Raw genomic sequence first — 10,910 nt, 5'->3', positions numbered from 1 at the left:
GAGGGTACTGCAGTCGGGCAGGGGAGGTTTCTCGATGCTGTCGCTTTCTCGTGAACTTTAGGATGCGCGCGAAAGGGGATGGAGGTGGGGACGACGTTTTCTGGTCCTTCGGAGCCACCGTCCAGGCCCTGGCCGCGCGGAGCCGCCTTGTCCCTCGGCGGCCGCCGTGCGCCCGTTACGTGGCAGCTGCCAGCGCCCGCCAATCCAGGGCGCACGCATCAGCCCCCTCGGGTGGCGCAGCCGGAACGGGCGGAGCTGAGTTGGCGGCGGCTGAGGCGGCAGCGGTGGTGGCGACGGCGACGGCGGCTCTGGAGGCCGCAGTCCCGATCCTGGCTTCGGCTCCAGCCCCACCATGGTGACGCTTGCTGAGCTGCTGGTGCTCCTGGCCGCCCTCCTGGCCACGGCATCGGGCTACTTCGTCAGCATCGACGCGCACGCCGAGGAGTGCTTCTTCGAGCGGGTCACCTCGGGCACCAAGATGGGCCTCATCTTCGAGGTGGCGGAGGGAGGCTTCCTGGACATCGACGTGGAGGTGCGGGCGCGCTGCCCGCGGCCGAGGCGGGGTCGCGCGTTCGCTCGGGGGTTGGCGGCGCCCGGGGCCCGCGAGGGGCCTGAGGAGGGCGCGGGACGTGGAGGCTGCTGTCCGAGCCCCGGAAGGGACCCAGGCTGTCGCCTGGCCCCCGCCGCGGCGACCCCCTCACGGCCGTTTCGCCCGCGGCCCGCCGGGTTCCAGGCCCCGGGCTCCCCCCGGGATACGGAGCGGTTGCTGAGTTGCTTGGGGTTGTCAGCTTGGGGTTCCCCTTGGGACCTCTCGCCGAGCTTTCTCGACCAAGCGCCGCGTGTCAGCTCCGGGCGGGGAAGGCGCATCTCGGGGCGGCTGGCTGGTGGCAGGACTCGATCGGGTCCGCAGCTGCATTCGTTCACGTAACGGATTAATGTTGGAACGTGGCAGGAAAAGTTTCGAGAAAGTACACCGAAAGTTACCGAGGAATGCTAGGCAGACGTTCGCGTGGTGTTTTTCTTTACTTTTCATAGAAACGACCAGAGTGTTTTAGTTTTTTACGCAAACCTCCGGATATATCGTTGAACCATCTCTGACGAAGAGAGGTGGAGTTGGGTCGTGCATTTTAGGAGTAATGACTGCAGTGGAGAAAACGGGGAATTATTTTAAGAAACCAGTAGTCCCTACATTTCATCCCATATCTTTTTTTAAACCAAAGGAATGAGTCACCTCTAACTTTTTTTTGGAAACCAGATATGATTAATATTTAAATTCATCTGTTAGCATGATTAATTGGGTTTAAGGACTTTTCTAGTTGATAGTGCACGTTAGCAGAGTTGGGCACGAATTACACAATCCATGTGAAGTTCAGAAGTAAGTGGGTAATGGAAGGAGTGACTGTTCAGATTAGCTAAGACCTTAGAGATCAACGATTCCAGTGTCCAGGGCTTTATAAGAGGAACTGACTTGAACAGAACCCAACAGCCGATCTGGAGCAGATTGCAATGAGAACACAGTCTCCTAATTTCCAGTCTAGTTCTTTTCCTTAAGCTTTCAGGCTTCTCAGATGAAGCGGATTCCTTCACTGGTTGGCCGTAATCAGGAAAACCTAGAAATGCCCCTTGCTCAAAATTCTTAGTTTTAAAGAGATTTTTTTATTTTGATGTTAGTGGATACATTGTTTGCATGTTTGTTGGAGGTGTTAGGACACTTGGAGACAATGTGTAAGGTGTGGTTTCTGTTTCTGGGGAATTTACATTTGAGTTGAACAAATGAGAGGAACTCTGTAGTCAGAGTTAAAAGGTGTTTGGAGAGCCTGGTCTCCTACGTGGGAGCCCAGAGAGGTTACTGTTACCAACTGCTGTGGAGCTCCCTGAAAATTACATTTTCTTAGCAAATATCCTACTGCCTGCCAATAGACATCACTTACGAAACCTATGATTTGAAATCTTCCGTGATAATCTCATGCATTTCCCTCCTGCCTCCAGATTACAGGGCCTGATAATAAAGGAATTTATAAAGGAGACCGGGAGTCCAGTGGGAAATACACATTTGCTGCTCACATGGATGGAACATACAAGTTTTGTTTTAGCAATAGGATGTCCACCATGACTCCAAAGATAGTGATGTTCACCATTGATATCGGTGAGGCGCCAAAAGGACAAGACATGGAAACAGAAGGTGAGATGAACATTCGGAAGATTTGTATCACGTCCCAGGAGTTAATTCTGTACATTTTCACCATCTGAATTGAGTATCTATGTGTGATTTCTTATTCTAGGTTCATTCACACTGTCTTTGAAATCAAAACCCTCTTGTGAAACATACTTTTGATTTATCCAAATCACCTAATTAACAAAAAGAAGTTTCTGGAAGTTCATGTTTATATTTTAGTTCTTTGCAGTTGCCCCTCCTGGCAACTTTGTGCTAGCATGTGGATTACATGTGTCTTAGGTGGTTTCCTCTGCTACTTTGCAAATCCTGGTATACACATCTTTATTTGCTCATTTGTATACATGACTAGTGTAGCTAAACTTTTTGTTGTTTTATTTTTGTGTGTGTTTGTATCTTAAACTTTTCTTTAGGTGGTGGAGATACCTGGGATGGTATGTGGATTGATTTTTGATGGCATCCTGTCTTTTTGCATATTTTTGTTTGCTGTTATCTAATTTCTGCTTTCCTTCTAACCTCAGTTTGTTAGCATGAGAGTGTTTTTTGTCTTAAACAAAAACAACCCTACAACTAATTAGAGTTTTAGAGTGATTGTTTTTGGTGGTTTTTATTTATTTGACAGGAGGTACAGGTCAGGTCATTTTAAATGAATAGAACTAGGAACACAGCCATTGATTTTTTAGTAGTACCATTGTCATATATATATATATATATATATATTTTCAATGAATGCTGAAGCGTGGAAAGAGTCAACCATAACTGGACAAGTAAAAGTCTTGATTAAACATAGCTAATAGCAAATGGTGCTGTTGACTTTGTAGGAAGTATGTTGTAGGCTTGTTTTAACCATATTAAAGTTTTCTAACTTGAAACTTGGTTGTATATGAAATGCATTTCTAGGAGCCATGTCTAGATATGGTGACAAAAGTTCTTTCAGCCATATGTTATAGTTAGATTACATTTTATTCCTCAGATGATCAGCGTTGAACTCTGAATTGACTCTTCTGGATAAACTGCTTACCAGGAGCCAGCACGTTTGGATTTTTTGGGGGCGGGGCTGGGGAATGAGGGTGTTGTCACAGGACATAGAGTATTAGGATTTTTGGAACGGAGCTGAACGGAGCTGCTCAGTATACTTCACGGCATTAACATGGTAATATTTGTCTTAGACATTGAGCAGTTAGTAGAGCGCTTACATCGTAAAGAAGATGAAGTGTTTGCTAGGTTTTGAAATCTATAGAATTTAGAGAATCATACTACTTAGTAATTCCTGTGCTGCTTTTCATGGTCATTTACAGTGTAGGAGTTGGCTAATTCTCAAGGAGAATTGGGAGTTTTGAAGGGCTTTGTGTTTGTTCATTTTCAGGAGATTAGTCCTTTCTAAGTAGTTAGAAAATGTTGGCTGATGAATGTGAATATTGAACTATTCTTAAATAATCCTTTAACACGATACCTGAAATTCTTGCTTTTGCTTGTTAATGTCATTGGATGGCAGCTGTCAAATCAAGCCTTCTTCTAAAGCAGTGGTTCGCTTCAGGATGATTTGGGGCATTTGGCAGTATCAGGAGACATTTTGATTCTCATGGCTTGGTGGGTGATCCTACAAAGCGTTGGATAGCTCCCCACAACAAAAGAATTATCTGGTCCAAAATGTTAACAGTGTGCCCCTGGAAACCCTGATTTAAAGGTTCCACGTAGTAGTACATGGTCCTTCCAAAGTGAAGCTCGTGAGGAAGGGTTGAGATTCCAGCCCAAATACCTTAAAATGGTAGGGGCCCTTGGCCTCTCACAAGAAATTGAGGATTATCTGTGGCAATTTGGACTTCTAGACGAGGCCCAATCCTGGACAGTGATAAAGCAACTCCTCCAATGGGAATCTTTCCTTGTGGTATATTTTTTCCTCCCTGTTTCTTCATTGTCACAATAAAGCACTACCCAGAAGCATACACTTACTTTTCAGAACTGTTCACCTTGTGTTCATTTTTGGCCAAGGAGAATACCGGTTTTAAACCTTGTGCAGCTGAGAGCTTGTCTTCACCTTAAGAGTAGGTTTTGATTTTAGTTTAAATATTGTTGTTTGTAGATTATTGTTAGGGTGTTATTGGGGATTTTGTTTGTTTGATACTTTGTGCTTTCTTTTTTCCACTCATTTTTTTTTCCTCTCTGATTAGCAGTCAGTATAGTAAACTTCACTTAGTAACAGTTCATTAGAAGAAATTTCTCAGGGATAACTATTTTCCTTCAGTTAGTAAAAATTGTACAGTATGTTTTCTATCCTGAAAGATGTTTCTCTGCTGTGAATGGACTTTAAAAACGTGCTTTGAGAATTAAATTGTCATCAGTTGTTCAAAATGATTTCTGTGCCATTTCTAAACATAGCTGCTTTTGTATGCCTTTTTTGAGCAATATTTTTATTACTTGATAAGTATTTTTCAAGAAGAGATTACCAAATATGTGCCACTGTGTTTTCAAACCCTTCTGTAGCTCACCAGAACAAGCTGGAAGAAATGATTAATGAGCTAGCAGTGGCGATGACAGCTGTAAAACACGAACAGGAATACATGGAAGTTCGCGAGAGAATACACAGAGCGAGTAAGTTAACGAGCCGGCTGGCCCTGTGGCCTTGTGTGTGGTGCCCCCCAGCTCACTTCCCCTCTCCTCGTTGGGAAGTTGCGCAGACATAAGCATACTAAATCATTGGCTTAAAAAAGCACCTGTGCAAAAATATTTTTAAGTATACATGTTTGTAGAGCTCTGTACTACACTAGTTTATTATTGGGACTCGTGTTCTAAACCAATAAGTGCTATGAAGATTCAGCACAAGGTTTTGAGAGTTTTTCAAAAGTATAGTCAGCTAAAGAATAAGCTAATTTCTTAAAGCGGAAAGGAAAAACATTGTAAAATGGGTATTGCATTGGTTTTTAACACATATTTAAAACTTTTGTGCCAGTATGATTACTAATATATGCTGAGATGTTGCTTATTTCCCCTAAAACTGAAGATTTAAAAAAAACTTTTTTTTTTTAGATTGGGCAATATTGGGGGACGGTGTGTTTCTCCAGAGCCCATCAGCTCTAAGTCATTGTCCTTTAATCTAGTTGTGGAGGGCGCAGCTCAGCTCCAAGTCCAGTCGCCGTTTTCAATCTTAGTTGCAGGAAGCACAGCCCACAAACCTATGTGGGAATTGAACCAGCAGCCTTGTTGTTGCGAGCTCGTGCTCTAACCAACTGAGCCATCTGGCTGCCCCTCCGGAAGCTCAGCGGCAGCTCGTTGTCTTCAATCTACCATGTTTCCCCGAAAATAAGACTGGGTCTTATATTAATTTTTGCTCTAAAAGATGTATTAGGGCTTATGTTCAGGGGATGACATCCTGAAAAATCATGCTAGGGCTTATTTTCTGGTTAGATTTATTTTCAGGGAAACACTGTAGTTGTGGAGGGCGCAGCTCACTGGCCCATGTGGGAATCGAACTGGCAACCCTGTTGTTAAGAGCTCGCGCTCTAATCATTTGAGCCATCCAGCCGCCCCATAAAACGGAAGATTTTAGCCTAGTTAAAATAGAACGCACAGAAACATGAACATAGCCAGTCACCAAGTGGAGACCAGTTTGGGCTCCCCACTTTGTAAACTGGGAACTGAGAATGTATTTGTGGAAACAGTGAGGAGTGGAATCCCACGTTAGGTTACAGAACCCTGGTTAGCCCGTAACAGAGCCGTAAGTATGACGCTGGAGCATATGATTAAGAGGTACCATGTTGACACACAGACCACAGACCACAGACCACCACGTTTTAGATTCAGGTCCACACCTGTGGTTCAGTGTCTTCCATCCTCCAAGGAGTTCTTAGGGATAGACCTTACTGGGGGCTAGCTCTTGTCTGTAAATGTAAAGTGACTTGGCAGGAATCTTCGTTCTGAGGTTGGGGTAGGGAAGGAAGAGAAGCGTGACTCTTAAGAGACAAGCACAGGGGAATTTCTTCAAGATGTGCTTCTGGCCATTGGGGAAAAGGAGCCTCCAGGACCTAGAACATGGACTTCCTCTCTCCTTGGGAAAATAACAAGCATATATGGCAGATTGGAGAAGTGCCCCCATTCTCGCTTTTTTTGGGGTGGAGTGGGGCATGAGGTGGACCAAGGCTTGTATACACACACTTGTGCCTCTTCCACCATGATTTCTTCTCCTCCTTGCCACCATTCTTAAATTTCTTCACCCTCTAGGATCTCCCCCTTCTCTCCCATACCTGACAGGAACCTATTTGTGGTTTACCTTGCTCCCAGGTGGGGACCAGTCCATTACTGGATGAGAAGAGCACCGAACAAAATCTGAGGGCTAAGAGCCTTCACTGCTTTGCAGATTTCACTAGTTCAGACCAGATGGCTTCATAGGTACAGGAGGCTCTTGGAAACAGCAGCCAGGGGAAGCACCCGTCTTCTGGTCTGTGGGAGCAGCCATCCTTATTCTTTCACCATGAATTTGACCAGAGAGATGCTCACAAACAAGTTGTTTTAGGCATTCAGTTTAATTTTGCAAATGAAATAGTTCCCCCAATACTATTTGTTTTTTGTACATCTTCCTACAACACTCAGAGATGAACATGAGGCTTTTTTTTTTTTTTAATTGCAGTGTTATAATAATACTATGTTGTTACTAGATCAGGCTAATACGTGAATGGCAGAGGGCAATGTCTTATATACACACACTTTCCTTGGTGGCTACTTTCCTATGTTATTATGCTTCATTGTGTTCAATTTAAGCTTAAAGATGCATTTTTCTATAAGTGAAGGGAAAGAAGTAATTTTTGCATGGTTGCTTAGTTTGAAGTATTTACTCAGCCATTCCCTTCTCAGACACAATCTTAAAATGCCGTCATTCACAGTTATGCTAGAAGTTGGTTTTCTTTTCTTTTTTCTTTTTGAAATTAAAGTTTATTGGGGGTGAGAATGGTTAGTAAAGTTACATAGGTTTCAGGTGTACAATTCTGTATTACATCATCTACATATCACATTGTATGTTCACCACCCAGAATCAGTTCTCTTTCTATCACTATATCTTTGGTCAAATTAGTTATGTTTTCAACAGAAGTAAACTTCATGCCATGGAATTAGCACTAAAATTTCAGTGTTGGGGCCAGCCAGGTGGCTCAGGTGGTAGGAGCGCAGTGCTCCTAACGCAGATGTCTCCGGTTCGATTCCCACATGGGCCAGTGAGCTGCCCCCTCTACAACTCAGATTGTGAACAACGGCTCTCCCTGGAGCTGGGCTGCCGTGAACGGCCTCAGCTGGGGGGAGCGCTCCGCAAGGCTCCTAATACCAGCGTGGGCCAGGGAGCTGTGTCCTACACATCTAGACTGAGAAACTACGGCTTGAACTGGAGGGGGCGGGGGCGGGGGTGGGAGAAGAAGGGGGGAAAATAATTTTCAGTGCTGGTGGTTTCTAGAGTTCTAGTTAACGTTCTTGGGCATATACTCTGGGAAGTTATCCTTTTGGAAACATGTTAATTGTTTTCACTTCTTTTTGAGTGATCATCAATCCAGTAGCTGTGACAATTCTAATTAATCTTTTTACGCATGGTATACATATGACACTTACTCAGCTGATTACTATGTTACTATATTGCTAATTGCAATTCTTTCTAATAATGGCCATTTGCAGAAAAATCAGAAAACTACCTAGTAATTTAAAAAAGTTAAGGCTATAGAATTTGATCAGAAACTTGAAAGTGAGCAGAATAAATTAATATAGTCATAGCAGCTGCTTTAAGGATCAAATCCTTAGCTTAAGAATGGGATAAAGAATGAGATTTATTTAAGTTTGTTTGATAGTAACTGCCAGTACTGTTCCGTGAAACTGGGAAATCTCCCCCACCGAGAACAAAGGCCAAGTACGTAGCAGGTGCTCGATAAATACTCATTGAATAAATGTTTAAAGAAAAGGACACTTAGACCAACACATTTTGACTCGGTAGGTAGTGCTTTTTGGGTAACTGATCTTGAAATAATCTCTTAATTTTTTTTTAAAGTCAATTTCTGATTCAGCAAACCAGGATTATTATGGGACATTTCAGTGTGAGTGAGATAGAATGTTGAATTGAGTTTTTACCCTAGAAGTGTGACCTTGGGCAAGTCACTTTTCCTTTCTGTTCCCCATTCGTAAGCAGAGTGGGCTTGACTATGTGAATCTTTAAGATCCCATTGAAATCTAAAATTCTTTGCTTTTAAGTAGTTGAGTTACTTGCGGACAAAAGTATTTAGAGGACTCTGAATGGTGTGCAAACATTGCTTTCACAGACTAAGACTAGGGGATAGTTTATGATGCTTATGTGGTTTTTTTTTGGTGTTTTTGTTTTTTTGGTTGTTAAATTTTGTTTGTTTGTCTTCAACAGTCAATGACAACACAAACAGCAGAGTGGTCCTTTGGTCCTTCTTTGAAGCTCTTGTTCTAGTTGCCATGACATTGGGACAGATCTACTACCTGAAGAGATTTTTTGAAGTCCGGAGGGTTGTTTAGAAGCCTTTTCCTGATGATCTGAAACTCATAATTCACTGTTTACCAAACATCTTGGTCATAATAATGTCATGAGTTTGTACATTTTTATTTTCTGAACTGTACATTCACAGCTTATGTTTCTTTGTGATGAATAGAATATGGGGGGAAAAAACACCTTTTTAGGAAAGTTATAGTGAAAATTTGACATTTGATTGGCACAATTTCTTATTTGAATTCTGCCTCCATTATACAGGTCCTTCCAGAGCTCGAACACTGTAAATGAAATGTAGGCGTATAGTCCTTAATTATCTCTTCTTTTGTTGTCATAATAAAATGCAGATTGTTCAGGATAATACTTTACTAAAATGACTGCGACCTTTGGACCCCTGATCTGGCAGTTCAGGTCATTACAGATTCATTTTGTTGAGTCCTTATGAGAAACAACAGTCTGAATCGTGACATTTTCTACCCACCGAAGGTAGAGCTCTGTGACTTCAGAGTATGCTACCGGGTTGGTACTTTTATACTTTGTCTTGCTTTTGCTTTAAAGATAAGACTTAACCCAGTAACATTTTTCCCCCTAAATTTTTACTTTGAACCGTAGGACTTCATCTTTACTTAAATTGATGACACAAGCAGCTAATAACCATTTTTTGGTTTGACCCTGACCTTGTAAGAAGTCTCTATTGAAGCCAACTCTGGGTTTTTCAGCTGATGGTAGTAACTCTATTTCTTTCTGTGCTGGCAATCCACTTTCTCTACTCTTGGCACATAGGAGGTATGCATTCATGTAATTGGAAAAATCGGGATTTCTGATGGCGATGGGTTTAATGCCCGTGTGATTTCATTGCAGTGATATACAGCCACTATTTTAATTTTGATCAGTGGTATTTGGCCACTCATTAATTAGAGTACCGAACCATCACTGTCAGTACTAGGGTTTTTGTTTTTGTTTTTCTTGGGTCTTTTTTGGCACATGTGAATTTTATTTTGTATAAAACAAAAAGAGTTTCTCTTGGTCTCTGATGATGGGTTCAAAATTAAAAGGAGTATCTGGCTTTGGTGTGGGGGTGATCCAGGATTATGTTATGACTGATGTATATTAGTTACTTGTACATTTTTTTTTTGATCTTTGCAAGGGTAAAACTACAAGTAACGAGTTTTATATAATTAATTTAAATTTGTTACAGGTTTTCATGTTCAGGATAAACAATTTTTCAACCTTGAGTGAAAACACTTGGCAACAGTTTAAGGTGACTGTTTTACCTTAGGACAACTGTTGCATGCCAATTTTTTTTGTGTGTGCGTGTGAGAAAACACTTTGAAATTGAATTAAAATATGTAAATTTAAAATTGGTTGTGTATCTAATCTGCCCCAGGTTCAGTAAATAAACAATTCTTTTTAAAAACAGTCTCAGTATTCCGTGTTTTATATATTAATGATTAATTCACATTTGTTATATATCAACTTTCCATTTATATTTGAAATGAGGCATGCCCATGTTTTCTAAGTAATTATGCGCCTGTTAATAAAGGTTACTTTTTATGTCTATAAATTGAGGATAGTGAATAGGAACTCAATTTTAGGTGTCCCTCTGTGGTTTCTTTGATGGGTCAAGGTTAACATCTTAAGTATTTCTTTCATTTGCAAAAAATACGTTTTAAGTGATTTTCACTCAACCACTTGGTTTATGGATGTGGAAAGTAAGTTTAAGAGGGATTAAATGATTTGCCCAAGGCTCCCACGTGGAGAGTTGTTGTGGAACCAGAAAGTAGATCTCTGCCTTTAGAAACTATTTGTCTTCCTCCATTACACGAGGGGCCTGCTAGTAAGAAGGGGAGTACTATTTATTGAGCACTGGAATGTTCTGGCAGAGTGCTAAGTGCTTTAGGCGGTCTGTCTCATTTATTCCTTAAAACCGCTGTACACCGGGTGCTATTATAATTCTCATTTTGGAAACAAGGGAACAGACATGGAAAGGGTCCCAAGTTCGGAAGATAGTAGTGCCCCAAATGCACATGCCTCTGTGTTTTTTCCCTCTTCCTTTGCTTTCAGAGCTGCCTGTGGAAGTCCCATTGTATAAAACACTTGTCAAAGGTGTTTTGAGGTTGTGATGAGTTTATTTCAGTGAAAATGTTGCCTTGGGCTTTTCTGTTTCAGTTCATTTGGTTTGAGATGAATCTGCATGAGTACCATTTCCATTTTATTTATCCGTAAATATTGACTGGGCTACCAGTTGTGGCCCGTGGG

At 41.9% G+C, this 10,910-nt stretch overlaps 1 protein-coding gene across 2 annotated transcripts; it reads left to right on the top strand.

Annotated features, from left to right (window-relative positions):
• Nucleotides 1-218: 218 nt before the first annotated feature.
• On the top strand, nt 219-10,070 carry TMED2 (transmembrane p24 trafficking protein 2). 2 transcript variants are annotated; one of them, XM_033098246.1, is made up of 5 exons: nt 219-532; nt 1,990-2,182; nt 2,587-2,607; nt 4,658-4,765; nt 8,556-10,070. In XM_033098246.1, exons 1-5 carry the CDS (start codon nt 353-355, stop codon nt 8,678-8,680), a joined length of 627 nt encoding a protein of 208 aa, XP_032954137.1. In that variant the 5' UTR covers nt 219-352; the 3' UTR covers nt 8,681-10,070. The 2 variants fall into 2 exon arrangements, with proteins under 2 accessions (XP_032954137.1, XP_032954138.1); XM_033098247.1 differs by lacking the exon at nt 2,587-2,607 and having other exon boundaries at nt 228-532.
• The last annotated feature ends 840 nt before the right edge of the window (nt 10,071-10,910 follow it).

This window comes from Rhinolophus ferrumequinum, chromosome 25, assembly GCF_004115265.2.
Source record: "Rhinolophus ferrumequinum isolate MPI-CBG mRhiFer1 chromosome 25, mRhiFer1_v1.p, whole genome shotgun sequence".
In the NCBI taxonomy this organism is placed as follows: Eukaryota; Metazoa; Chordata; class Mammalia; order Chiroptera; family Rhinolophidae; genus Rhinolophus; species Rhinolophus ferrumequinum.
This window is presented reverse-complemented; position numbering and strand designations above follow the sequence as displayed.